Genomic DNA, 27563 nt, shown 5'->3' with positions numbered 1-27563 from the left:
GAGGAGGAGGCGGCGGCGGCGGCGGTGGCTGAGGCGGAGGCGGCGTCCCGCTCAGCCGGCCATGAGCTTGGCCGCTGCGGGCGATGCCCCCGGGCTCGCTGGTGCCGGCTCGAATCCGAGAGCTCACGGCGGCTCGCGGCTCAGAGCCGACTGCTTGCGGAGACGCGGCAGATCCCAGGGACGAACGCCCAATGGCCCAACCGCCGCGCGCGCCGCGCTCCGCGCATGCGCACGCACGCGCAGCAAAGGCTGAAGTGGGAAGGAGGGGACTCACCTCGGACTGCCTGTACCAAAAGACCTGTCCGCAGCGGGAGGAGGCGCAGCCATTGCGCGCCCACCGGGGAATGTGGCGCCAGCCCTGGGACGGCGCCAGGGGGACGTGTAGAGGTTGTTTAGTACTCAGTTCCAATCTTGCTAGAAGTTTGCTAGCGCCGAAGTGGGCAGCATTCAACAACCAGCGTGCCGGTCACCACTCGGTCCCCCTACTTGGTCTCACTTGGTACATCCCCATGGTGGCAAACGGGACTTTTGCAAGGAAGAAAAAGACAGATGAGGCACTCAGTCTGAGTCCCTTGAGGTGCCTCAGCAGGCAGGAATTTTAAATGCTCGCGAGAAGACGACTTTTCTGGGAGAGGCGACCTGGAAAATCATTGGCCTTTTACCACCTTAGATAGGACACAGTCTAGCCCCGCCCAGATGCGCTCTACCTTTACCCCGTGCCACCCCTCCCTCCGCTAGCTCTTTCCCACCGCGAACGTGTGCGGCCCCACCCTTTGAGGTTGTCCCCGAACCAATAAGATTTGCCCCCTGGGGTGAGGCTGTGCTGAAGAGGCGTGATTTCACCTAGTCCTACCACGCCTCTGCCCTGTATTCATTGGCTCTCACCGCAGGGGGCGGGCACTTCTTTTTGTTCTGGATTCCTCTCACTATAGGTCGAATATTCCTCAAGGTGATTAGTCTAAAAAAAGTTCAATCGCCTTTCGTCCCGCCTCTAACCCCTCCTATCTCCCCCAGCAAGACGCTCAGGGGGTGGAGTCTAGGCTGAGAAAAGAAAGGCGGACCTATAGAGGAAAGGGTGCATTACTGCGCTTGCTTGGGACTTTGGGTCGGAAGAAGCCCTCTTCGCCGCCTCACGCGAGCATTTGCATATGCACCCTGAATTGGATTTTCTTTCTTTCCACCTCTCAACTACCTCTTGCCTGCCAGAGCCCCGCCCGTGGCTCTCCCCAGGTCTGCGGTTTTATTTATTCGGCGTCTGGTGTGTGTCTAGCACTGCCAACAAAACTAATCCCTCAATTCCTCTATGCCTGGAAAACTACACTATCACGTAGCTCAGCTCAAATGGCGGCAGTTTTTGGCAGACCTTTATGGGGACATCTTTACACTGCACCCCAGCCCAAAGCCAGCGTCGCCGCCTCTTCTGTGCTTTTTATGGCAGCCTTGGTCACACTGGTTAGTTTTCAGTAAGGTTCATATTAGCGAGAATTTACAAGAGCATGATGGGAGTGGAAATACTTGACAGAGACAAAAGTGCACCTCGGGCTAGACGATCCAGTCCATCACTTCTCTGACCTCATCCTCATCTCCTACCCTTCTTCCTCGCACTCCACTCCTTCCTTTCTAGCTGTTTCTGAATACAGCAGGTATAACCCAGCCTCAGGTTTCCCTTTGCCCGGAATATTCTAGATATCCACGTTTCATCCCTTCATTTCTTCCAAGTCCTTGCTTCAATGTCACCTTTATCAAGCCTTCCCTGACTACCCTATTTAAAAATGCCTACCTGCACCCCCATCTTTCTAGACCCACAGACCTGCCCGTACAGACATTTTTAATGGCACAGTCAACCTCTTACACTTTATTTGTGTTGGTCTATTCTGGGTCTCACCCTAGCAAAACAGAAGCCCCTCCCCACACACACATACCCACCCCCCCTGCAAGACGAATCTTTTTTTTAATTTTTTAAACTTTAGTTTGACAGAGAGAACGAGTGAGCAGAAGAGGTAGAGTGAGAAAGAAAGCTCCCAAGCAGGCACCAAACTGTCAGCACAGAGCCCACTGCGGGGCTCGAACTCACAAACCATGAGATCATGACCTGAACCCAAACCAAGAGTCAGTCATTTAACGAAGCCACGAAGCCACCCAGGTGCCCCATGATAGGGCCTTTTTGATCCATTGCTGTCTCCCAATGCCTACAATAGTGCCTGACACACAGTAAGCACTCAACAAATGTGGCAAATAGCTCTAGGCTGAGACAAGAGACCACCGTGTACCGCTACCCTTTCCTTGGTGCCTGCTGGGTGCAGGGGGCTCGGTGAACTGACCCAAACCCTGCCCGCTGAACCCTGGTCTTCTGTCTTGGTGGTGTTATAAAGGTAGACGAACATGACAGAAGTAAAATGGCATATGGGGGAACAAGGATGCAAACAGGACTCATGGGTTCGTAATGAAGGGGCAAATTAAGGTAGCAAGGGAAATCTGGGAGCTGGGGCGGTGAAGAAAGGGACAGAATTGTCTGGAGAATCAGGAACTATAATGGAGGAGATAGCAAACAAAGAGCTGGGATAGTGGAGAAAGGGGGCAGAGGAAGTTTAAGTCTCAGCTACTCTAACATGGTAGCAACAGTGGGCATGACGTATGGCATTTGATGTACTCTTGAGCAGCAATAATGGAAAAAGTATCCCTGGTGAGAAAACCTCTCTGCTTGACCTAAACAGGTAGCATCACCACTAAATAGATGCCACAGGTAAAGCACTCAGTTCCTAATGTCCTGGAGGGAGACTAAAAGGAAGTATAGAAGGATGAGGTCACCCAAGCAGAGCAGGCCAAGAGGGAGTCATGAGACGGGGTGGACAAGGGCATACACTGTGCCTGGGGTGTGGAGCTGGCCCAGGAGGCAGATGTTGGGACATGCTGTGAGGAGTGTCAGGCCTGGTTCAGGGATAGGTTGTGCTATTCCCAGTACCCAGGGTTGAGTGGAGGAATGAGGGAGGGGTCTGTTTCTAAGTGGGAGAGAGAAGTTGGGCTTCTGGCTGGATGAGGGAGAGGTAGGAGCACCATCCTCATGCACCAGGTGGCCAATCTGATCAGTGCTTTCCACTGTCTAGAGCGCTCAGCCATGAGCCAAGGACGAGTGTGGGGAGCTTTACAGTCCTGGTAGGGCCTGTGGTGAGCCTGCTCTAACTAACCAACAACCCAGAGCCAGCTCTGTTCTCTAAGGTAGGAGGCCTCCTGACAAGCTGACCGGGCCAAAAGGGGAGCAGAGTAAAATGGGAAAGGGGCTCTTCTCCATAGATGTTCTAAGCCAAACAATTTCATGAAAACTGCAGTCTGCACAGTCATGGTTATTCCTCAGTCCAACAAGGCTGTGTAGGCCCTCGTGCAGCTGGGAAGTTCAACCAGGGCACCACAGGCATTCCTGGCAACATGAACCATGATGGTAAGGGATTGTCCAGGGTCTCAGGGCTTTCAACCAAGGGGAAGGGATCAGCCCCAAGGACATAAGCCATGTTGACCAAGCCCTGGCCGACCGGTCACAGTAACTTTCCTCTTCACGGAGGGGGAACAAGGTTAGAGGGGTTACAGGACTTGCTCAAACACTATACTACCTCTCAAAATCAACACAGCAGGCAGTTAGGGGCTGGAGCAGATGCAATCTGAATCCCTGCTCAAATACAGTCACGCGGACCCAGGTAGGTACCCGCGTTCGAATTTCTTCCTAAGGAGGGAGGGCAGGAGGAAGAGGTGGCAATTGCCATGTTTCCTCTGCCCAGGCAACTGGCAGCTTGGGGAAGGGGGCGGCTGAGCCCTTTGGGCTACCACCTGAACCAAACAGCTCCGGGAAGTCTCTTCCTTCCCTGGAACCAGCAGGGCATGCCGTATCTGGGTTACTTAATTCTTTATTAGGATTCAGGTTCCAAACAAGGAAGAAAGCAGCGGCAAGAGGGGTGCAGGTAGGGGGATGAAGAGGGAACACCAGTTGTGGCTAGCTGGGCCACTGCCAGAGGCCAATGGGAGCCCTGGGCTGGAGCAGGGTGGGGTTGGGGCCAGTCTACGGGCGTGGACAGGGGTCAGCGGATGGCGTATCGGACGTAGGGGACCTCGACATCCTCGCCGCTCTCGTCGTTGCAGCACAGCTCAAGCACCAGCGCCCGCACATGGCGGCCCAGCTTTCGCTTCGAAACGCGGCTCACGATCTCAGTCATCCTGGGGGCGGGGGACGGGGGTCAGAGGGACGGTGGCAGGGAGGTGGGGGCAGAGACAGAGGGCAGTGACCAGGGGTGGAAAAGCTGCAAGTGGAGGCCCCCCACCATCCAACTCACGGCTGATCCAACCGTTCCTTGAGCTTGGCAGCTGGCATGAAGAAGGAGTAGAGCATGGACACGCCCTGGGACAGCATGGTGATCTCCAACTTATGCTCCGTCTGGACGAGGGGAAGGGGACAGCAGTGTCATGAGGGTGAACACACCAGCGAATCACCTGCACGCGCTGCCCGCAGGCGCAGGGGTGGAGAGTGCAGGAGGTGGCCTCACCTTAAAGTAGTCAAGGAACTGTTTGAGTGTCATCTCCTCGCCGTTAGGCTGCAGCCCCTGTACCTCAAAGCGATCCCACAACGTCCACTCCTGGTTATAGTACTGCGGGACAAGGAGCAGGCCCATGGGATGGGGGCTACCAGAGAATCAGTCCTGTCCTTGGCCCCGCAAACGTGTGGCTTCCATCAAACCCCGAATAAGCACGGAAACCCTTCGATGACGTATGGCCCACATGGCCCCATCATTGGGATCCTGTTCTGTTCTCATCTCCTATCCCCTCAACCTCTCTCTCCCGCTGCTGTAACGACGTAATCTTCAACCGTGCCAGGCATGCTCCTACCTCAGGACCCTTCAACAGACTGGTCCCTCTGCCTGGAATGCCCTCCCCACAGGAGCCTGCATGGTCTGTCTCCTCTCCTCCAAGTCTGGGCTCAAATATCATCTGTTGAGCAAGGCCTTTCCTGACCATCTCACATTTAAAATCCCTGGCCCTTCCTCTTGCCACCTGGTACTCAAGTCCTCCTTATCCTGCCCTTTTTTGGGAGTTCTAAAAGCATTTATCGAGTCATTTATATAACCTATTTCACAAACAGAATCTTAGCACCTATTAAGAGGACTTGGCACACAGGTACTCAATTAAAATTTTAAGTGAATTAAGGAATGAAACAAGTAGAAGTAATTAGCATCATAAGCACCCAATGAACACTGGTCGCTATTTTTGTGTTATTAATAACCTCCTCGGGTACAATGAAAATATCCCATCTTTTCCAAGGGCTTCCATAGGCAGGTTCAGACCAGTGCTTAGCACAAAATACAGTAAGTGAATAAATGATTAAGACGTACACAAAAGAAGGTACACACTGACACAAGCTCTCACCGGGTGACAGGCTCTGAAGCCAACTAAAGGCAGCTCTACAGAGAAACACCCTATTCACAAACCACCTGCCCCGATGCAGGCCCTCACCTGGTGACGGGGTGCGGCAAGGGGTTCAGAGAAGCCAAAGAAGGGCAGGGCCAAGTTGAGGAATCCATTCTTGTAGGAGTCAAGCTGTCGGTGCCCCTGCACCACCTTATACAACTCCAGACACACAAGGCCGACCACAGCGGCCGTGGTCGTGGCAATGGCTGGGATGATCTTCCCTGCAATCAGCTTGCTCTGTGAGACAGGAAGGATCAAGAAATGTGGGAGTTAAGCTAGAAGAGGCTCAGAGCCTACACATAGTGAATGGGATGTGAAGAACTCAGGCCTGGGGGTTTGGGGTGGGGGCAGGATATCAGGTCCAGATTCCCCTCACCTTGTGCCGGTCCGCAGGGGGAATGTCATAGTTCTCTGCCCGAAGGTTGGATGCAGCCACAATGAAATCCATATGGAAGTTGCTGTCATCATCCTTTAATGACAGGGGATGGAGAAGGGGAAGGGTGGGGAGATGAAGAGAGGGTCAGAGGAGGAAGAGGATTCCTGGCCTCTAGTAACACAAGTATCCTCCACTGCAATTACCTGCTGGGCTCTCTCAGATCACAGAGGCATGGCTGGGATCATCTTTTCTTTCAGGGCCTCCGGCAGGCCCATAATCCAATCCCCATAAAGGCCTGGGGCTGCCTCCAGATCCCTACAGAACTGTTCTGTCTAGCCCATCCCCCTGCCTGCCCAGGGCCCCCACCCAGCACCTTCTCAAAGTCGATGGGGTACATCTTGAATCCAGGGAGCTTTTCTGGGCTGGGCAGTGTGGCCTTGAGCTCTTCTAGACGGCTGTCATCTGCAGGAAGGAAGGGACACCATCAGCCTTTTAGAACCTAGGCCAGCATCTGAGGGGGAAACAGGAGTCCGGGGTGAGGGTGGGGGGCAGGGGTGGCAAAATATGTTCAGGTAGGAAAAAGACGCAAGGGGGAGAGCTAGAGAAGACAAGAGAGCACAAACCTGAAGGAGACAGAAAGGGGAGTGGGTATGTCAAGAGGGAGATCTCCAGAGACACTAAGGAAGACATCAGGAGGAGGCAAACATGGACAGACCCAGATGGGAGAGCTGTACGTCTTGGGAAGAATATAATAGAAAGAAGTAGGGAAACATGGAGAAGACTATGGAGGAGGGGGAAACGGGGAAGAAAAAGATATACAGAGGGGATACGGGGCGGGGGGGAATATGCAGACATGGAGAGAGAAACAAGATATGGGGGGGACAGAAGATATGAAAAGGGGAGAACGGGGGCATCTGGCAGTTTTACGTATGCTGCATATTTCATATGTGCCTTACACATTACTTATATACATTTTACATGTACCTTAGGCCCATTAGGTAGATGTAATATGCACTATTACATCTTGTGTACACTTACACAACTATATGTACGTACATACATATATATGTGAGGAGAAAAATGGAGGAAATATAGGGATGAAACAAAAGGAGATGTGGAAGGAAAGTTGGGAATAAACATACAGATAGAAATATGAGGGGACAGATATCTGGGAAAGGAGATGGGGAGAGGACAGGAGAAGGGAGATCTGTGGAGAGGAAGATGGAGGGACGTTGATGGTAAATGCGGGGGGTGGGTGTCATAAAGCTACAGATGCAGGATCCATTCTATGCACAGGGAGAGGCATAGAAGGAAAGATAGATAAATACACACAGACCAAGGGTCAGCAGAGTAGGGCCCCTGAGCCAAATTCAGTCTGTCCCCCTGTTGTATGCATAAAATTCTCTTGGAAAACAGCCACTCATTCATTTACATGTTGTGTATGGCTGCTTGTGTGCTTCAACTGTGACAGGTGACTAGCCCCAGACACTATGTGGCCTGCAAAGCCTAAGAGTTATTATCTGGCCCTTGACCTGATATACAGCATGAATTGGAGGAAAAGACATAGAGAGAGAGGGAGTTGGGGGGAAGAGACATGGAGAGGGAGATGGGGGGGCAGTGTTGAGGGGGATGAGGAAAGATACATGGAGGGCAATACTAGACACAGACAGAGGAACACAGGGGGCAGATACCGAGAGGGAGAGACCATTGTTGGAGTTCATACCCCCCCAGAGAAACATAAAGAAGAAACAAAAATGGTTTGTTCCAAGGTAAATACACACGGACCAAGAGAAACAAACAGCTAGTTCTCCTGAAGGCCAAACAATGAGGGGTAGAAGGAAGGAGAGACAGACAATTTGCCTCAAACAAACTTCATCACTTCAGAGGAAAGGAGGCTCAAAGGAAGGTTTGGGGAAGCCTCAGGCCTGGGGTCGCAGAGCAGAGCCAGGGGCCGAGGACTGGTGGGGAGGCTGGCCTGGGCAGGGCACAAGATAGGTGGGGACTCCTGGCCGACTGGCCCAACACCCTTACCAACTGAGGCATTGGCGCTCTGCAGCTCCTGGTCAGAGACGTGGATCTTGACGCCAGACTTCGGGGTAAACTCAGGGACTTGCACAGACCGTAGGAATGTGGCTACAGCAGCTCGGTCCCGAGAGCCTGTTACCCCATAGGTCTGGGCAAATAGGTTGGCGGCGGCCATCACGTAGTCCAGATGCAGGGGCTGCGAGAAGGCAGGGCCCAGAAGGGTGAGCACATCAGCTCTCACCTGACAAGTCTCAGCCTCCCTCCCTCCCAGCCCCCACACAACCAGAGGAGACCCCAGGGAGGAGACTTACGTTGTTGACGTCAAAGGTGAGCGGGTGTGGACAGCGTTTGGGCCCAGACCAGAATGGAGCTCCCGAGCTTGTGAGCTAAAGGAGTAAAGGGATTTTTGAGAAGTGGCAGGACCTGAGAGCAGGGGTCACTCTAACAGGCCTACCTCCTCGCACTGGCCCTAGATGTGCTTTGAGTCGCCACTCCTGGCTGGGCACAGGTAGGGCGCTGCACTCAGTCATGCAAGACCTTGACTGTAAGTCCTGGAGATGGAAGCTCTGATGCCAGGTTGAACCAGGGACCTCACTGAGGGGGGCCCTCACTTTGTGTGAGATACACAGCCGCTTTACCAACCCTTCCAGACTGCCAGGCACCGTACTAACTTACTAGTAGTCAGTACAACCGAATCTTCACAAAACCTCCCACGAGGTAGATGACTTTTACATCTACTTCACACAGGAGGAATCCGAGGTGCAGGGACAACTTCTGTGACTTGCCCAAGTGCACATGGAGCTGGGATTCGAACCCATACAGATTCCTATGCTCTTGGCTACAAAATCTCTCCCCCATAGTCGTATAGCCCTGGGAGTGGAGTATGACTCAGAAAACGCCACAGGCAAAAGAGATCAAATGAAGTGTCTGGCTCGAAGGCAAGGCAGCAGGAGAAACAGGTCAACTGAATCATTCTTCTGAGAGCCCCATGCCTCGGGGTGCCTGCCGCTGCTGGACTGACAGCTGGGCAGAGCACATGGAGAGCCCACAGCGGGCTCCTGTTTGGGGAAAACACACTGCACCAAGCGGGCCCGGCAAGTGGGCATTACCTGGTCGGGAGGGAAGTTATGTAGCAGCTGCCGGATGTTGTTAGAGTACTGGGTGTGCCAGTGGTGGCAGGCCCAGGTCACACAGTCAGCCCAGCTCTGCGGCCGCTGCAGCACCAGGCTGCGCTGCACGGCCTCCAGCACCTCCAGGGGTTGGGTGCCCGCCAGCCGCAGGGTCCGCTCCACAAACTTGGGGTCTCTATCAGGAATTGGAGGGGTCAGAGGGGCAGGATTACACAGCGGCCCCAGGAGTGGGCTCCAGGGAAACCCCACTTTCTCCATGGGAAGCTAGTCCTGTCCCCCAGGATTCACAGATTCATTTGAAAAGTGTGCCTGGTGCTGGGTGTTACTGGTGAGGAAAGCAGACGGGTCACCTTGGCTGGCAGGCAGGGGGTGGTGGGAAGGGGGCATTTGGTCACTTACGTGAGGTACTGGTTGACGTTCTCTGCCGGCTGCTTGAAGAGGCCTTCAAACTCGTCCCGAGCCCACTGCAAGACAGAGCAAATGGACTACATGGAGTGATGGCTGACAAACGGGTATATGTCATTAGAAAGACAATCAGTAAGGGGCGCCTGGTTGGCTCAGCCAGTTGAGCATCCACTGGGCTCAGGTCATGATCTCACAGTTCCTGAGTTAGAGCCCCGCGTCGGGCTCTGTCCTGACAGCTCAGAGCCTGGAGTCTGCTTTGGATTCTGTGTCTCCCTCTCTCTCTGCCCCTTCCCCACCCCTCAAAAATTGACAAACTTTAAGGAAAAAAAAAGTTTAAAAAAGAAAATGAATAAGTCCAATTAGAAGAACACAGCTGCTCTGGGAAAAGCAACCCCCCCCCCACTGCCCCCCAACCTTCCCCACCCCCCACACCCCACAGACCCTCAATTTACAAACCAATGAACTTGAGCTGGCCAGTGGTTATGCTAGTGTTTGTGTGAAAAAAAAGTTATTTTTAAGGATCTGTGTACCTTACTAGACATACATTATGTCTTGATTAAAAACTGTTTATTTTCAGTTATGAATTTTTTATAATTTAAGAAAAGAGAAAAAAGCAAAAATTCAGACCCAAACCAAAACGATCACAATACAGACCCTACGAGCTTGGCAGCAAATAAGACAGCCACTCCACCCTGTGAAAATTCCTAGGACAATAAATGCATTTACTGGCGAGGGGATTTGGAGGATGGGGATGTTTGGAGGATAAGACATCTAGGTTCTACCCCAGGTTCCACTACCTAGTATCTGGTTTTGTGACTTCAGAAAGGTAAAGGAAAAGTTACTTATACACCTTCCTAAGTAACAATGTAACGAACATACAGTAACAGTTACTTTTACACCCTCCTTTTTTTTTATTGTGTTTTTATGTTTTTTATTTTTATTTTTGAGAGAGAGAGAGAGACAGGGCGAGCAGGGGAGGATCAGAGAGAGAGGGAGACACAGAATCTGAAGACAGGCTCCAGGCTCTGAGCTGTCAGCACAAAGCCCGACACGGGGCTCGAACCCACAAACCATGAGATCATGACCAGAGCCAAAGCTGGACACTAACCGACTGAACCACCCAGGCGCCCCTACACCCTCCTTTCTAAAAGATACAGTAACGAACATACAATAACAGTTACTTTTACGCTCTCCTTTCTAAGTAATGATAATACCTCCTGCTGGGGGTGTAAAGAAGTAATGAGCAAGTATGTATACACTGAAAGTTTCCTTAAACAGCACCAGATACATATAAACACTAAAGGCTTTACAGCTGTGAGGCAGACTCTGGTCCTTTCACAGAAGAGGAAGACGGCACAGAGATGCAGAATCCAAAGCCACACATGGCTGACACATGTCCTGGAACAGTGGTGGGTGCTCAAATATGCACACATCCACTCGACCTACAGGATCAGAAGGGAAAGTGGCCAAGGAAACCAGTTTTTCCCTATTTGGGTCTCACCCCCGACACTCCTAACTGAACATAATGAATGGTTTGCTCTCAAAGACCACAGGACCATTCTGACAGCACAATGGTTATCCTCAGGTTGTAGGTTCTGGTTTGTGTCCCCGGCGCCGGTTACCCAGGTGTGTTCGCTTTGTAACAACTCAGCCAGCCTGGTGATAGGTGCCCTGTGCTGTATTCTACACGCACATGCATCACCCAAACAGAATCATCCTGAGAAACTGGTGGTGGAAAGCATTCTGAGCTACAGCTGCAGACACCTGAACAGGGACTATGCATTAGAGACAAATAACTGGAGGAGGTAGTAAAGAGTTACCGTTAATTCTGCGTGAAAGTGGGGTTTTGGTTAGACAGGAGTTCTCACTTGGGAGTGGTTTTGCCCCCCGGAGTTGGGGAGGGGGGCCATGTGGCAATGTCCACAGACATTGAGTTGTCGCAACTGCAAGAGAATGCTAGTGGCATCTAGTGGGCAGAAGCTAAAGATGCTGCCAACCACTGGATAGGGCAGAGGATGCCCCTGCAAACCTGACAAATACCTGGCCCCACAGGTCAGTAATGCCAAGGCTGAGACACCCTGTCATGCAGAACATACTAGAGGATAAAAGAGTGAAGTGCTGTAAGGTCTGTGATAACAGTCAGGCCCAAACAAGGAAAAACACAGGAAACAACCAAGAAAACGCATTTAAGAAAAGTGTCCTAACATTAACAACTATTAAATCTAGGCTAGGAACGATATTTGAGTGTAACTTTTCAAGATAAAAGAAAAAGAAGGAATGAATCGCTCTAGAAACCCAGGCTGCTAGATGGGAAGCAAGGGAGGAAAGTCGAGCGTAAAAGCACATCCTGAGCGTAGGCTTGGGACCCCTGAGGGGCCCAGTGGCTGCTCCCTCCCCACAAAGCTAATCACCTGCAGGGTGTGCTCAATGGCGTTGGGGAAGTTCTTCAGGGTGCAGATGGGGATGGACTTCTCAGGCGGATCCTGGCTAGAGCTATAGGACTCGGTCAGGAAGGGGATCACCACCTGCACATTGCCCTTGGTGCCCAGCGTGCCAGACTCCAGCAGCGGCTTCCGGTAGTACACACAGCGACGGTCCATGTACATGCCTGTGGGGGGCAGGGGGAGACAAAAGCAGTGCCAGGGATGTCAGCAGAGGATGGGAAGACAGGCCCCCTGACATGCACGTGCACATGCCCTTGCCCTCACCCCCTCACCCGCCTCCAAACTTACGGGCATCCACATTGTCCAGGGCATTGGCTACACCATCCAGGTTTTGGAAGAAATCGTCATCATAGATGCGCTCCGTGTCAGGGCCCACACGGTTCTGGTGGCTTGTCACCTGGATGTGCGGATTCATCTGGCGCACAGCTGCAGCAGCCGTGTCAGACTTTAACTTCTAGGGGACCGCGGGTGGGACAGGAGAACAGAGCTCAGTTATTCATGCACTCACCCAACAACCCTCTATAGGGCTATCCTCCTAAAAGTGGATTTATTTAGTATCTGGGAAGAACCAGGCCCTGATTTCAGGAAGCTCCCCAATTTAGCAGGAGAGTCTGTGAGAGTGCCACACAGCCAGGGCCATGACAGAGGTGGCAGGGGCTCGGTGGAAAGAGAAGCAATTGGACACATGCAGGCTAAAGAGGGCAGGCATCTGTTTTTATGCCTACCCGACACCTACTGCCCTTTCAGGTAGCAGCACCCAGGGCTGGGGCTCTTCTCTCCAACAAAGCAGGATCCTTTCAAAGCCTGGGTCAGGTCAGGTCCCTCCTCTGCTCCAATCCCTCCCCTGGCTCTCCCCTCCACTGAGGGGAAAATGAATTGGGCCCCACTTCTCCTAGCTCATCTCCTATCACTCCACCCCACCATCGGGATCTTGGCCTGGCACACCCTTACCCAGAAAAGGGGGCCCTACCCTTCCACCCTCCGGGTCTGCAGAAACAAGCCCTTCCTCCACCGCTGTAATCCAAAACTGCCAACCCATCTCCCAGGCACGCCTGACACACCTTAGCTTGCTTCTGTCGTTTTCTTTGCACAGCACTTACCAACCTTAACTACAAACTGCACTGCTTTGCTGTGTTGATTGCCCATGGCCTGTCCTCCCTCTCCAGAACCTTTGTTTCCTTGGTGTATCCCAAGTGCCAAGAGCAGCACCTACGCCCACCACTACCTGGTGAGTAAGTCAATGAATGGAAGGGGAAGCGACCTGGACAGGCGAACATGGCACTATCCCCTACAGAAGCCTTCCCAGCTGTCCCTGAGCAGCCCCGGCTCCATCTGGCAGAGAAGTGTGAATGTAGCACAGATGTTCTCCTAGGGAAGGCCTGCTGGCAAGGTCAGCCCTTGGTTGGCTGGTCTGGGAACCCGGATTTCAGGAGGGTTCTCACCATTCCTTACCTGATAAGGGTGGCTCACTGTTCCTAGATTGCTTATTTATGCAAACAGTGTGGTGTGTGCCCAACTCCTGCTTTCCTTCTGGGAGGCTGGAATTTGGGTATGTGCCCAGCAGAGTGACCAGCCCACAGTACAAAGCCTGGGCGCTGGGGTGCTAATGTTGGTTGGCAACATTTCACGTGTGTTGTCACAACTCGCTGCCTGGGGAATTAAGTGCGTCCCACACAACTACACTGGGAGGGGAGTCCCGGAAGCTTGTGTCTGGTCTCCCCCCCGACCTCGCCCCAAGTTCCTTTTCCCTTTGCTGATTTTGCTCTGCATCCTTTTGCTAGAAGAATTCATAGCCATGAATATGGCCATAAGCTATCCTGTACTCCTAGTCCATCATCGGACCTGGGGGGTGATTTGGAAACCCCTATACACTATCCCAAGCAGCACTGATAAAAGGTCAAGGAGAAAGAAAAAAAAAAAGAAAGGATGAAAAATGGCAGATTCAATGAAACGGTACCCAACAAATGCTGAATGAGAGACCCAGAGAAGCTGAGAGAAAGAATTGAAAGGAAAAGGTAGAAAGGCTTCCTTTCCAGAAAGAATAGAACCAAAAGACAGGAGAAAAGGGAGATGACAAATCCCACCCCCTCTCCCCAGCCTACTCACCGTGACATCCCAGGGCCGGAACAGAAACTGTCGGTTCAAATTTGACTTCTCAATAGTGTCCATGTCTGTGACCACAATCTCTCCGCCCTCCCCACAGCCCAGCCCAATCATGGCAAAGTTCTTGAGCAGCTCACAGCCAATGGCTCCTGCACCCACCTAGGAGGCAGTCGAGAAGAGAGACAGACAGGCTGGTCAGGGTAGCACAGGCGAGCGTGACACCACGTATTACTCCTCACTCTCCCCAGGAACAACAGGAGAGGCGAAGTGGTTCTAGGGCCACATCCTCAAGTCTCAGGGCTAGAAGGAACGACCCACAGCCATCTAAGGAAAGGCCGAGCCAGAGGGGGGAAACAGAGGGACACGCCAGGCTTTCCCTCAAGATAAAGCATCTAAAGGGATTACTCACTAGAAAGTACTTCTGCTTGCCCAACTTCTCTTGAAGGTCTGAGCCAAACACGGCCACCTGCCCGTCATAACGGTTGTGGCGCTGAGGAATACGAAGGGACAAGGGCTGGGTCAGAGGGAACCTCGTCAGAAATTCCCCAACAATGTAGTCCCCAGGGGCCCCACTCACATACCGGGTGGCACTTTTCCTCTGTGAGGGTCTCTTGGTCCTCAGGGAGACACTCCAGGGCATCAAAGTACAGCCATTGCATGATGGGCATAAACTTCCCGGAGCAGGCCTGGGGATCGGGAGGGGAGGGGAAGCGGTCAGTGGTTACCTGGGGCCTGACACAGATGGACAGTAAGCGATGGGAGTCAGAGAGGTGCCTGCCCCGCCCCTGCCCTTCTCCACCCATCCTGACCTTCATGACCTCCTGGGCAGCCAGGCCCCCAATGAAAGCGTTTATAGGCGCCAGATCCCCAGCAGCCACATATGCCAGCTTCCGGATGAGGTCCTCATCTAGGCTGTCCTGACGCACTGCTCGCAGGGCTTGAGCATTCACGGCCCGTGCTAAGGTCACCAGCTCTGTTGCGTCCTCCTGGTGGGGCAGGAGGAACCAAAAAGGGACCCGTCAGGCCACTGTGGGAAGAGGGATAGGGAGGGAGGAAGGGGAGGGAGGAAGGGGAAGTGGGGGGAGAGTAGAGGGGTAGAGACACGGCGGGCCCTCAGTGCCGAGGTCATCTGCCCTGGCTGGCCCACCGAGTGACCTACCTCATTGCGGGGCCGAGGGAGCCGGCCACGCTGAGCATAGAACTGGTGTAGCGCCTGGAAGCCGATGTGCAGCTGGGCAGGACGGGAATACTTGGCAAAGTCCGTCATCACAAAGTCAGGCTCTGCCAGTGAGGCCAGCAAGGATTTCTGGGGGGGGCAGGCAATCATCAGAGCCTAAAAATGCCCAGAACCACCCCCCACAGCCCACTACCCCCCACACTCACAAAGCTGATCTTCTTAGGTACTTTGACCTGACTGACAATGCCTCCACGGATATAATCGGAGAAGTTGGAGGTGTCACAGATGCTAAAGGTGTAAGGACCTAGGTAGACAGGGAAACTGTCAGGCTACCTGCTGCCGCCCTCCCTAAAACCCACAACATCCCCAAGATAAGGGGAAACCTGTCCCTGATCGAGCACAGCCATCAGGAGCCATCTCTCCACCCCAGACCCTACTTGGATGTCAGAAACTCTCTCTCCTGTCCCCAAGATCCAGGCTCAGATCCCACAAGACCCTCTATCCTTGGACCCAAGTATACACTAGAAGACATTTTCTGCTCCTTGTCCAAATCGGCTCAGACTCAAGTGGATCCTCTGATCTGCTCTGTTCAAACACCAGAGAACTTTCCCCCCCCCTCATAGACACTAGGGACCTGTTCTAGGAACAGCTCAAACATGAGATAGTGCCTCTATCCCATGCCCATCAGCTCTGGCTGGACCCCAGGGGACTCTGTCTCTGGGTGACCTGATACAACCAGGATGGGTCTCCCCTCACTCAGAGCCCAGGGACTTAGCCCTAATCCTCCCTGATTCCTCCACGGCCCTAGCTCACCCAAGACTTTGATCTCCATGGGCTGACTTCCGTTGAGTTCAACCATGCCCTGTACTTCTGAAAAGGAGACAAAGTCACCACTCTCAAATCCGTGTCGGGCCTCATCTAGGCAGGTGACCACACCGGGGCTGTCCTGGTGAAAGGAGGAGTGAGCCTCAGAGGCAGGTCAGGGTGCTAGGGGCAGACAGTAGGCCCGTTGCTGCCCACCTGCCTGCCAGGGCCCCCGAGGCTCCTCTCCTCACCTTGGTGACCATAGAAACCATAGCACTGAGCGGCTGCTCCCCGTTGGGATCTGTGAGGATCATTTCCTCTCCAAAGTCACAGAAGAGCTGCCTGTAGAGGGAGGTGACGAGGCTGACGCTCGAGAGTCCAATGCTCATGGAGACCCATGTGTCTCTCAAGGTGCAACGAACACTTGCTAAGCAAATTCAACCCATCACTGGGAATTGCACAGTGCCCAAGCCATGTGGGGAGAGGTGGACACACAGAATCCAAAACCCGGGCACCTGAGTTGGGTACTAAGGGCACTGAGAGCTTAGGGGTCTTGGCCTGGGCCTGGCAGGGTTCAGGGAACAAGGCCAGGGGCACTCACCCAAATAGGCCCCGAGTGTCTGCCACCACCAGCTTGATGCCACGGCTGTGACAGAACTCACCCACCCGCAGCTGGTCCTCCAGGGGGGTGTTGGTGAGAACCACTACCTGTGGAGAGGTGGAAGCTCAGGGAAAGGGCCCAGCACTGGGGCAGAGGGGAGAGAATAACGGAGGAAGGCTGGTGCCAGGGGGCTCAGAGAGGATCCTTAAAGCTCTGCCTGTTCGACTCCCTTTCACAAAGTATCCACGATGTAGCTGATGCAGCCAGGGTGAGAGCCAGCAAAGAGAAATGCCAATCCCTACACCAGGGCAGGCAAGGTAGCAGGCCAGGTGACTAGGCGGCCAGGATGATGGAGTGTAGAGAACAGCTGACTCATTTGCACGCCAACGCCCGCTGCGGCCTGCCCACAGCCCTGCCTTGGCCCGGGAGACTCAGCAGTAAACTCCCTCTGCAGCCAGTCTGAGCTCACTCCTACCACACCCACGTGTGCTCCCAATTCTCGACACAATGCCCCCTTGGCCCTGTTCCTTGGGACTTTGCTTTCTGCCCGAATACCCGCCCTTCCCTGCCCAGGTGAGTTCCTACGATCGCCTCAGGCTCAGTGGCAGTGCCCTGGCCCTCGGGGACACCCCAGGGCATAAATCTCCACTCCCACAGCTCCTCTTTCTGGCTCAGAGTTTTTATTTAACAAATAACCAGATGGCGTTTATCACGTGCCAGCTGCTAGTGTAAGCCCTTAGCCCTCACAAAAACTCTATGAAGTAGGTACTACTATTGGTCCCAGGCCCACAAATGAGAAAAAGTAAAGCCGAGATGAAGGGACCTGCTTGAGGGCACACTAATAGAGTAGAGACTCATGCTAGGGCAGCACGGCTCCAGCTGGTGCATGCAACCAGTATGTCATAGGTCTTGCCCATTTACACGCCCCGCCCCCTGAAAAGGTAGGCCCAGGGTCTAAATCCCACCTGCACCCCCAGCATGAAACCAGGCACACGGCCTAGGCCACTTAATAGAGAACTACTGAACAGAGCAGAGATGTAGTCTGAGAAACCCAGGAAGGAGGCTGGGCAGCGCACCCCGCACCGCCCCCCCGCTGCAGGTACCTGAAAGCCACTAAGGAAGTCCTCGACCAGGGGCCCCGTGTAGGCACTGACAGGCACATAGCTGTTGAGCTCAGCGAGGCGGGGCTGTGAGACCTCAGCCCGGTTTTTCCCGATGTCCTCCTCCCGCAAGTAGAACTGCAAAAGGGAGCCAGGGAAGGAGGGAGTGGCGGCGGAGCCCGGGTGATGGCACCTCAGCAGGGGAGAAGGGCCGGGGAGAGATACCTGGGAGGAGAGGTCAGCCCACTGGGCAGTGCCCTGGTCATGCAGGGTGACAGCTTTGACCCCACCAAGGATGATGTTCTTGGCAATCTCCACACCCAGGCCCCGTAGGCCTGACACCAGGACGCTCGAGGTCTGGAGCCGCTTCATTGCCTCATGGCCCAACACATACCTGCCAGGTTTGGGGGTGATTCCAAGTCAAGGCCTGGCCCTCCTGACACTCTCCTCCCAGCGCCCTTCCCACCACTCGGCCCAACCTAGGCCCCACTTACAGCTGCCGGGAGTAAAGGCCTTCATCTATGTCTGATTCACTGCCGTTCTTCGCCATTCCCTAGGGACAGAGAAGAACAGGTTTGGGGAGAAACGGAGAAGGGCGTGGACAGATGCACAGCGATACAGAAGGCTCTCCCAACTCACCACTCCCACTGCCCTGCTGGCCAGGGTCCAGGGAAAAGACACTTACGTTGGTTGGCACCGAGGGCACTTCGGATAATATGGAGTGGGCAGGGGAACAATTAGAACCCGGCTTTGGATCAGGCCCGGACACGCGACGTTTCTTGGACAGCGGCGAGCTGGACATCTGGGAGGGAAAAGGAAGGTCAGAGGTGAGCCTGGGGCACGTGGGTGGTTCAGCTGGTTAGTGGTGACTATGGGGGAAGGGAAGACTTAAGAGCTAGTATCTCCATTTTACAGAAGAGGAGGCAGGTACAGAGGTGAGGTGACTTGCCTAGGGTCACAGAGCTATCAGAGCTAAGATCTGAACCCAGGTGGTCTGGCTTGCAACCCATGTTACTGACCACTAGGCCATTCGCCTTTCTCCCCAGCCCAGCATGAGGGAGAGACTCAGTTCTGTGGGGTGAGAGGAGTGACAAGAAGAATGTCCTTGGGGGCAAGTCAGAGGAGGATGTAGGCTCAGGTCAGACCCGGCCACTCCTTGACAGAAATCATTTAACCTCTATGGGCTCGGTTCCCTCGCTTGTGCGACAGGGCTGTCAGTGCCACTTACCTACCCCATAGAGTTGCTGAAGTGATGAAATAGAGCCCAGACCATAGAATCTGGCACAGAGAGGGTGGGCAACAAGCAGCTGTCCTCTATTAGCCCCCGCGACAGGAGCACACAGGGAAACATGGCTTAGACTTCCATCGGGCTAGCGTGATGGCAGGAGACACCTTGCCCAAAACCCAGTCCCCAGAGGGACTTGGGGAGCAGAGTTTTACAATGTCCGCTCCCCCTCCCCCCCACTCTGGGAGGGGAAAGGCCCAGGCCAACAAAAGAGGTCAAGGCGAGAGATAAAACACATACTTCCCAAGCCTTGTCTGCACGTGGAGCCCCTTAAACAGGTAACAATAACAGCGGAAAAATACTAGAGGTCTTCTGCACCCCAGATGTCACACTGAGCACTTTATCAGCCTTGCCTCACTTTGTCCTTAGGGCACCCCCATGGGGGTACGGACTACCATCAGTAACATCTCTCAACTAACAGAGGAGGAAAGAAACCTCACACAAGGACGTTTGGCGACTTGACGAAGGTTCCCACAAACACAGTGGCCAAGCGGGGCCCAGAACAGATCTGCTGACCCTGAAGTCCGGGCCGTCGCCGCCGGGTGTTCTCACATTTCATCCCCTCAATGGCCCTGACCCTGGCAAGGCAGGGCTGACCGTCCTCGCAGACAAATGAAAAAACCTGAGCTCACGAGGTCAAGACAACCTGCCAAGCATCACACACCGGGGCCCAGAGACAGAACAGTACAGCCTGCTGTGGACGTGAAATCGGCGTGTGGCTGGATCCAGGTGCTGGAGGCAACAGGACCCTGAATCCTTTCCCCTCACCCCCCAATGCTCTTCTAAGCCACTGTTCTCCTACAATCAGCCATTGTTGCCCCCCCCATCACACCAAGCACCCCCACTGTACCTAAGATTTCATCCTGGCACCTGTCATACTCTGACACTAAGCGAGTGGACAGGAGCTCCCTACTATCTACTAGAAGCTTACCGCCTGTCAATCACAAGGTAAAAGGCTTTGTCTAATCCTAACAATACCCACGAACCAGATAACCTCATGCCCACATCACAAATAAGAAAACAAAGGCTCAGAGAACTCCAATCACTTGCCCACAGTCAGGCAGCTGGTGCAGGCCTGTTTGCCAAATGCCTCCTGGAAGAACAGTCAGGACCAAGCCCAGGGCCCAGCGCACGGGGCTAAGGGATGAGGTGTGAGGGAGGAGGACCCAGAAGGCAGGAGGCTGGCCAGGGCCCTGGAGCCAACCGACCTAACTATTTGGAATGCAAAGCACCAACCCAGACAAGAACAAGTTGGTGGATTACTCTGCAAAGTAAATCATATTTTTCCATTTACAGACTCTGACCTGGGGAAGGGATCTCATGGACTCTGAGCCCCATTTTCTCCAAAAGCAGGGACAAATGGGACTGTCCTCAAGGGGCTGCTGAGGTTAAAAATGTCTACTCCTATGGTCAGAACTCAGCAACTTGAAGATGTAAGCTTCTCCCTGGGCACCTGCAGTGGCCTCCATTACTTAGTTATCTCCCTGACTTGTCACCAGTTTGCTTGCCTGGGGCACACCATCTCCCTTGCCTCCTACATCTAAGAGAGGATCCAGGCCCAGAGAGGTCTTTAGTATGTGTTACTTTTTATCTCTGGATTCTGGTTGCAGTCAGCGCCACCCCCAGTACAAAATCGATACTTTGTTTCCTTCAACATATGCTCAGGCCCCAGTTAGGATACATGTACTATCCATTGTTCAGCGAAGCTGAACTGGGGCTTAGAGTTTCAGAACTTGCCTAAGGTCTCCAAACTGGTGATTTTGAAGCCTGAGCATTCTCTACCACCCAAACCAGAGAAAGTTTGAGGTAGGAGTCCTCGAGCAGGTTTGAGAGGGGGCAGGCACAGGGTCAGGTTATCAGGATGGAGAAGCTAGGGCACAGGATGCTGCGGCCTGTCAAGCCTCCTGGGAGGGATTAACTGAGAAGTCCCTGGGAACATAAAAGAGAGGAGTCAGGAGGTGGTTGTCTGAGCCCATAGAGGCTCAGAGGGAGATGGGAAAGGGGATTAGAAGTCCTGGGGGGCAGGCAGGGCAGAGCCAGGCCAGGCTGTTAAGACTCATATCTGGGACTCTGGAAAGGAGCTTTCAGAGAAGGGACAAGAAATTACACTAGAGATCCCCGGAGGTTGCAAGGAGGACAGTACCTGGGCCCCATGGAAGTGGCACAGGGAATGGGTGGGGGGTTCTGAGGCTCAAGGAGGCTGTAGGAAGATGCTAGGGTCTAGGAGGGAGGTGGGTTCTCCATCAGGAGGATGCTGGGGCCGTAGGGGTCTCAGCAGGCAGATGCTGGTGGCACAGAAAAATCTTTGACCAAAAATAACAGGGAATTGTAGGGAGAGAGATCTCTGACATGGACGTCAGAGTCCCAGGAGGCTATGCAGGTGAATGCTGAGTCCTCAGTAGGGTTGGGGAGGGATCTCTTATGGAGCACAAAGGCTCGGTCTTGTCTGATTGATACATGCTAGGTACAGCAGCTGCTGTCAGAGCAGAGTGGAAAGGGGAGGCTGGGCCCAGCCAGGTCTGGCCCTAAGAAGTTCAGTAAGCAGACACTGACTAGGTGTCTAAGTAGGGTTGGCTTTCTCTAGCCAATTATGCGGAATCCCGTGGAGGCTCTGCGAGTAGATGCGGAGAAGGGGGTTTTCTACTGACTGAGGACAACCAGGTCTGTTGGGGAAAGGGATGTCTGACAATGATGTTGGGGGTTCTATGAACCTGAAAACAGAACCTGGGGGCCTCTGGCTGATGCTGGGAACCTTCAAAGACTCTGAGGGCAGATCCTGAGGCCTGACTTGAAGTTAAGGGATCTGTGAGAGAAGCCAGAACCCTGGTTGGCTTTTGAAGGCAGAGGCAGAGTGAAGGGTGGGGTTTGAGGGGATCCGGATAGAGAGGCCAGGAGGCAACAGGGTCTGCCAAGGCAGGTGCTGGCAGGGGGATCTGTGCTGGACAATTATGTGTCCAAACAGTTCCACCCGGCCTTCTGGTCCTCCAAGAGGCTCTGCGGGAACATCCTGGGAGTTAGGAACGTGTGATAAGGGAGATGCCTAGGCCCGCAAGAGGTAGTCTCTGAAACTACTGAGCATGAAAAAGAAAGCATTTTCTGAAAGTACCGAAAGTCTCTAAAGGCAGGTGCTAGGAATCAGAGGAGTCTCTAAAGGTAAATGTTGAGAATCTCGGATAAGAAATGCTAGGCTTTCTATTGGAAGATGCTAGGGTCAGACTGGGGCTGGAGATGCGGAGAATAGGTCTCTGACATGGAGGCCAGGCCCAAATCATCTTTCACAGGGTCTAGTCTCTCTGGATCTGGAAGCTCTGAGGGCACATAATGCCTGTGTGAGTTCGGGGAGGGAGGGTAGCCTGAAGGAAGATGCTAGGGAAAATTTTCAGAAATGAACGCCATTCCTGAGGATCTAGCCCCATTTGGAAGCTGCAAGATCAAATATTGAGAAACTAGAAGTGTCCGAAAGAAGATTCTGGGGTAGGGCTTTAATGGCTTGCATTGTGTGGAGGGCTTTGACCAGGAATGTCAATCTCTTAAATCTACCGGCGACTGGGGATCGTTCTGACCTGCGATACAAGGATCGGGACAGGGACCCGGACCCGGACTAAGGATGCCAGGTCTGAGTCTCTAAAACCAGATCGGGGGTGGGGGTGGGGGGGTGGGGGGGGTGAGGGGGTGGGGGGAGGAGGCAGGGTCTGACCCCAAGGTCAGATGTCGGAGCCCAAGGGACTGGGCTGGTCCAGGATAGGAAATGTGGACCCCGCCCCAAGATCTGTGCCCTCCCTTCCCACAGATCCCTAGCATCCGAGTCACCACCGCCGATCCCGACATCAGCCTGGCCCAGCGCCGACCCAGCACCTCCAACGCTTCCCGAAACCCCTGCCCCGGCCAAGGCGCTGAGAAAGGCCATTTGTTACCAATGCCGGTTCCCCGGGTCGCGCCGCCGCCAACTCCTCTAGGAGCCGAAGCCAAGCCCGGCCGCCACCCTCCTCCTCCCCGCCGCCTGGGCCGCCTAGAATCGCCGCCGCCTGGGCCGCCTTCTCCTCCCCCGGCCGTAGTGGCAGTGCTCGCCACTGACACCTCCTTCACCTCCGCCGCCGGCACAAGATGGCGGCTGCAGAGACTGAAGCCGGAACAAAACCTTGACCCCACCCCCCCTAGAAACCCGGATGCGGGCAGGCCGCGCCCATTCATGAATCATGTATGTGACGGTCCTTGGCTCATTCGAAGAGTAAGAGCTCCACCTGGTGGTGAAACTGGCAGTAACTGGGAAAACAGGTAATGCAACATAAAAGCTAATACTCCATGAAACAGTGAATAATGAATACATTGTTGCAGCCAGGCTGCTAAGAAAAAGAAAGACCTCAAGGCCACACTTCCCGATCATGAATTATGAATGAGACGTGGTGGAGGAAGGACTAACACCCGGCAACCGGAAAGCCAATGTTAAAACATGGAAGCCACGCCCCGTTGCTCATGGATAATTAATGCTTTCCAGCAGCCCGGAAGCCAAGGAGACCAAGGCCACATCATGAATAATGCATGAGGTCCGGTGGGCTGGAACAAAAGGTACCGGTCCGCCAATTGCTGCATCTAATACACTGTAAGCAGAAGCAAGGAAGTAGGGCTACCAAAGGGAAAACACACTCCCCCGGTTCATGAATAATAAATACTGCTGCTGCTGCAGCGCAACCTGGAAACTCAGAGAGGTCAAGAACAGTCCCACCTAGTTACTTATGAATTATGTATGAGGCTGGATGGACAGAAACACCCAAGACAACCCTGCCAGGGATTGTGGTAGTCCAGCCAAGGAAACACAGCCACACCTTCCTGTTCATGAATAATGAAAGATGATGCTGCAGAACCAAAGGGGAAACCCAGAGGAAGTGTCGCTGCCTCCTCCACACCCCTGACTAACTGCACAGGAACCAGGACTGCCTCGCTCCAACGCAATCTAGACTCACTATATGCCTTTGGCAGGTGCATCAGTTGGCACAACTGTAAAATGGGGATAGTAATAGAACCCATGTACCTCATAAAGGCAAAATGTGCTATTAGGAAAATCAGAGAATATGGATTATGGTGTGAGCTTGGAGCAGCGCTGACACAGGGCACAATTAAATTTAAGTGTTATACATTAACATAAAAGAACCATGTAAATATATACTTGTATTAACATAAAATTAGTTACGGGTGAGGGTATACCCAGCCGCGAGAGAAACTCCCAACTTGGGGCATTATTTAAAAAACCATGCTGTGAGGCCCCTCTGGCTGGCTCAGTCGATGGAGTGGGCGACTCTGGATCTTGGGGTTGTGAATTCAAGCCCCACGTTGGGTGTAAAGATCACATAAAAAATAATAAGAAATAAACATAAAAAACAATGCTTTGAGACAACCGTCCAAAAGGATACTGGAAAACAGACTGCTAAAGCCACCACAATGTCCACTGAATAGGTAAGCTAGAGTAACAAGTCACCAAAAATACAGTTGTATGCCAAAGCCCCAGATACACAATAAGCACCCGATACATTTCTCTCCAATAATAACAGATCATATTAACAGATGGCATATTATCGTGATGGGTCCTTTCCATGCATTGTGTCACTGGTCTCAGGAATGCAGAGCAGGAAATCGGTTCCTTCCTGGCCTTCAGGTCTTAGCTCAAAGGTGACCTCCTTAGAGAGTTCTTGAACCCTTACAAAATGCATTTCCATCCACCGATGACTAGCTGTGTGACGTGGGGCCAGACACTTCTCTTCTCTGGGCCACTGTTTCCTGCCCTCCCCTCCCCCCATAAAATGAGAACAATAGTAACCTACCTTGAGATGGAGTTTAAATGAGTAAATAGGCAGAAAGGGCTATATGACCAACATTAGTAGTAGTACCTGCCATTAAACTGGTGGTAGTGAGGAGACATTATGCCTTTTGATTAACACTGCAGACTCTGGAACTAGATTAACTGGGTTTGAATCCTGGCTCAGCCACTCACTGACTAACTTTAGGCAACTTAGCCTCCCGGTGTCCCAGTTTCCTCATCTATAAAATGGGATAATAATAACCTACCGCCTAAGGTTGTTGTGGCAAATAAATGAGCAAATAAAGTGTGAAATGATCTGATCATCATCATGTCCATACCAATTTTCAGGCTCCCAGAAATATTTGCCAAAGACCACACGGTTGGCAAGGATCAATGGGATTTGAATCTAGAGCCTTTGTGTATACTCTGGAATTACTGGGCTAGGAGAAACGAACAATGCAGGAGGCCTCGTCCCTTCGCTAGATTTAAGGCTTAAATCTGGAACCTGTAAAGGGAAAGCCAACAGCCGGTCATGCAGATGAACCGTAAAAGCCACGCCCCTCATGAATTATGCACAACGCCCCTAGAAAAGCCACGGAAAACTCGGGGTGCGACTCACCTTTAAGATTAATCAGTGAGTTCTAGTTTGCTCGGCAGACTGCAGAACGCCCCTTCAGCACCCCCATCCTGCACGCTGATCCGCCCTCTCGTGAATAATTCACAAGCTAATACTTCCCGGGGACCAGGTGCGAAGGAGGCAAAAATGGGCTTCCTCAACAGCCCCACCTCCTCATGAATAATGAAAAAAGCCGCGGCCGACGAAGGCCCGGCAGCACGCTGTCCCCCCGGGAAGAGCCCGGCACACTGGGTTCCAGTGTCGCTTCCACACCCTGGGCTGGGGGCTCCTCTCCCTAAAAGCGTATGGACCCCGACGTGTCCAGTCCCCTCGCCCCAAGCGAGGTCACAAAGGCCACAGATACATCCACAACGCCACGTCGGTCTTGAACACTCTCACTGTCAGCAAGACCTTTCCTGAAACATGCTCTCCCAAAACTCCACCCTGACTTCGGGAACCTCAAACTTCACCTCTCTCTTTGGGGAGCGCTCCGAAACCCTGCCCCATGGACAGAGTACTGATACACGGACCTTAAGGGTCCCCTCAAACATCCCCTTAAAACCTATCTCCGAGGGGTATATAAACCCTGTTTCCCAGTGATACTCCCTAAAACAGACTCAAAAATCCCACCCGGGCGTCCCCAAATGCCACTTCCTAAGGGACCCCTCGAAAACAGCCACCCCTAAATGCCACCCCGGGCCCAGAGCCTCCAAAATGTGCCCATTAGAGGATCCCCCACTTGAGCCCCCTCCCCCAAATGCTGTCCAGGGTTTGGGGGCACCGTGCTCCAGCTCACCCCCTGCTCCGGGCGGAAGCCTCGCCTTCCTGCTGGAGATGAGCCGAAGCCACGGGGCGACGGAAGAGCAAACCACCTCCGTCGTACAAGAGTCAGAGTTTGCGCGGAGCTCGGAAGCGCGGGGCCTTGGAGGGCGCCGGGTTTGGGACATACCACAGATGTTTAGCAAGAGGGACGCCGGCCCCTGCTCCCGCGCCATCGGCGCCCATGTCGGACCCAGACACCCCTACTGGTTATGGTACATCTTAAATGCGCGAGGCATGCTGGGGGTGGTAGTCTTGTCTGGCCAGTGCCTGGTGCACGTGGTGGGTTAGGGCTCCCAGAGTATTGGAAAATGTAAACCTGGGCTGTAGAATTCCAGGAGTTGTACTCTGGTGGATTGAAAAGGGGAGTAGAACATGGGGTACCTCCAGGAGGAAAGGCACACCCATCCTACAGATGGGAAGGCTGAGGCTCAGATGGCCAAATGATTTCATTCATTTGACATTTATGGAGCTCAAGCTGTGGGCCAGGCGCTAGGGATTCTTCCCTTTGCCCTCACGGAGCTGACATTCTAGCGAGAGAGATGGACCATACATATAACAAATAAGTAAAAAGTATAGTTTCGCATAAATTTATTGTACTAGATATAAAGGACTGCATAATATAAATTATATGTAATAAAATATACATATAAATACTACTTAGTGGCCATAACATGATAGCTAATGTCAATATGGAACTAAGTTACATACATATAATACATGTCTTGAATACATTGTGTCCATTTTTATTCATGTGAATATATAATTAAATATATACATGTAGTATATATGTATGTGATAACTGCCAAATGCTATGGAGAGAAATAGAACAAGGTAAGGGGAAATCTGTGGAGTCAGCCTGCATTTTTAGTGTGGTCAAAGAAAGCTTTGCTGAGAAGATAATGTTTGAGTTTAACACAAAATTCTTTTATTACCACACCCCAAATTCTGGATTTCACATCCTGTCAACAACCTTCAAATTTATTCTTTGAAAAAGATTTCTTGAGTGCCTACTAAGTGCAGGGCACTGAAAGAACATAGCAAAGAACATATGAAGGAGACTGCCCTTGCAGTAATCCAGAACATTCTTCCATCAGATTTTCCCTTTTTTTAAGTTTATTTTTTTAATGTTTTATTTATTTTTGAGAGCAAGAGAGAGCATGAGCAGGGGAGGAGCAGGGGAGGAGCAGGGGAGGAGCGGGGTTGGGGAGGGAGACCCAGAATCTGAAGCAGGATCCAAGCTCTGAGCTGTCAGCACACAGCCTGATATGGGGCTCAAACCCACAGATCAGGAGATCATGACCTGAGCTGAAGTTGAATGCTTAACCGACTGAGTCACCCAGGCATCCCAAAAGTTTATTTATTTTTGAGAGAGAGAGAGAGAGAGAGAGAAAGCAAGCATGAGCAAGGAGGGGCAGAGAGAGAGGGAGACACAG

At 52.8% G+C, this 27563-nt stretch overlaps 2 protein-coding genes across 7 annotated transcripts in view; both read right to left on the bottom strand.

The window, feature by feature from the left end:
* Positions 1–388, bottom strand: part of CDK16 (cyclin dependent kinase 16) — an 11071-nt gene extending 10683 nt beyond the window's left edge. Inside the window, exon 1 of the mRNA XM_029929426.1 lies at positions 275–388. The gene's annotated coding sequence lies outside the window, so the exon portion shown is untranslated. The remainder of the gene's footprint in view (positions 1–274) is intronic.
* Positions 389–3878: 3490 nt separating this feature from the next.
* On the bottom strand, positions 3879–26208 carry UBA1 (ubiquitin like modifier activating enzyme 1). Of its 6 annotated transcripts, XM_029929760.1 has the most exons (27): positions 25312–25323; positions 18846–18857; positions 18299–18415; positions 18108–18166; positions 17839–18007; positions 17617–17751; positions 16514–16620; positions 16164–16254; positions 15922–16054; positions 15315–15412; positions 15091–15237; positions 14741–14917; positions 14513–14617; positions 14341–14421; positions 13935–14090; positions 12117–12282; positions 11796–11992; positions 9379–9443; positions 8959–9154; positions 8161–8235; positions 7856–8045; positions 6198–6286; positions 5825–5917; positions 5494–5685; positions 4530–4631; positions 4320–4420; positions 3879–4203 (listed from the first exon to the last, which is right to left on the bottom strand). In XM_029929760.1, the coding sequence occupies exons 3-27, from the start codon at positions 18413–18415 to the stop codon at positions 4068–4070; spliced, it is 3177 nt and encodes a 1058-aa protein (XP_029785620.1). In that variant the 5' UTR covers positions 18846–18857; positions 25312–25323; the 3' UTR covers positions 3879–4067. The 6 variants fall into 6 exon arrangements, with proteins under 6 accessions (XP_029785620.1, XP_029785623.1, XP_029785618.1 ...); XM_029929763.1 differs by lacking the exons at positions 18846–18857; positions 25312–25323 and adding an exon at positions 26105–26208; XM_029929758.1 differs by lacking the exons at positions 18846–18857; positions 25312–25323 and adding an exon at positions 22813–23011.
* Positions 26209–27563: the final 1355 nt, after the last annotated feature.

Source organism: Suricata suricatta, chromosome X, assembly GCF_006229205.1.
Source record: "Suricata suricatta isolate VVHF042 chromosome X, meerkat_22Aug2017_6uvM2_HiC, whole genome shotgun sequence".
Classification (NCBI taxonomy): domain Eukaryota; kingdom Metazoa; phylum Chordata; class Mammalia; order Carnivora; family Herpestidae; genus Suricata; species Suricata suricatta.
Note: the sequence above shows the minus strand (reverse complement) of the source record. Positions and strands in the feature narration are given on the sequence as shown.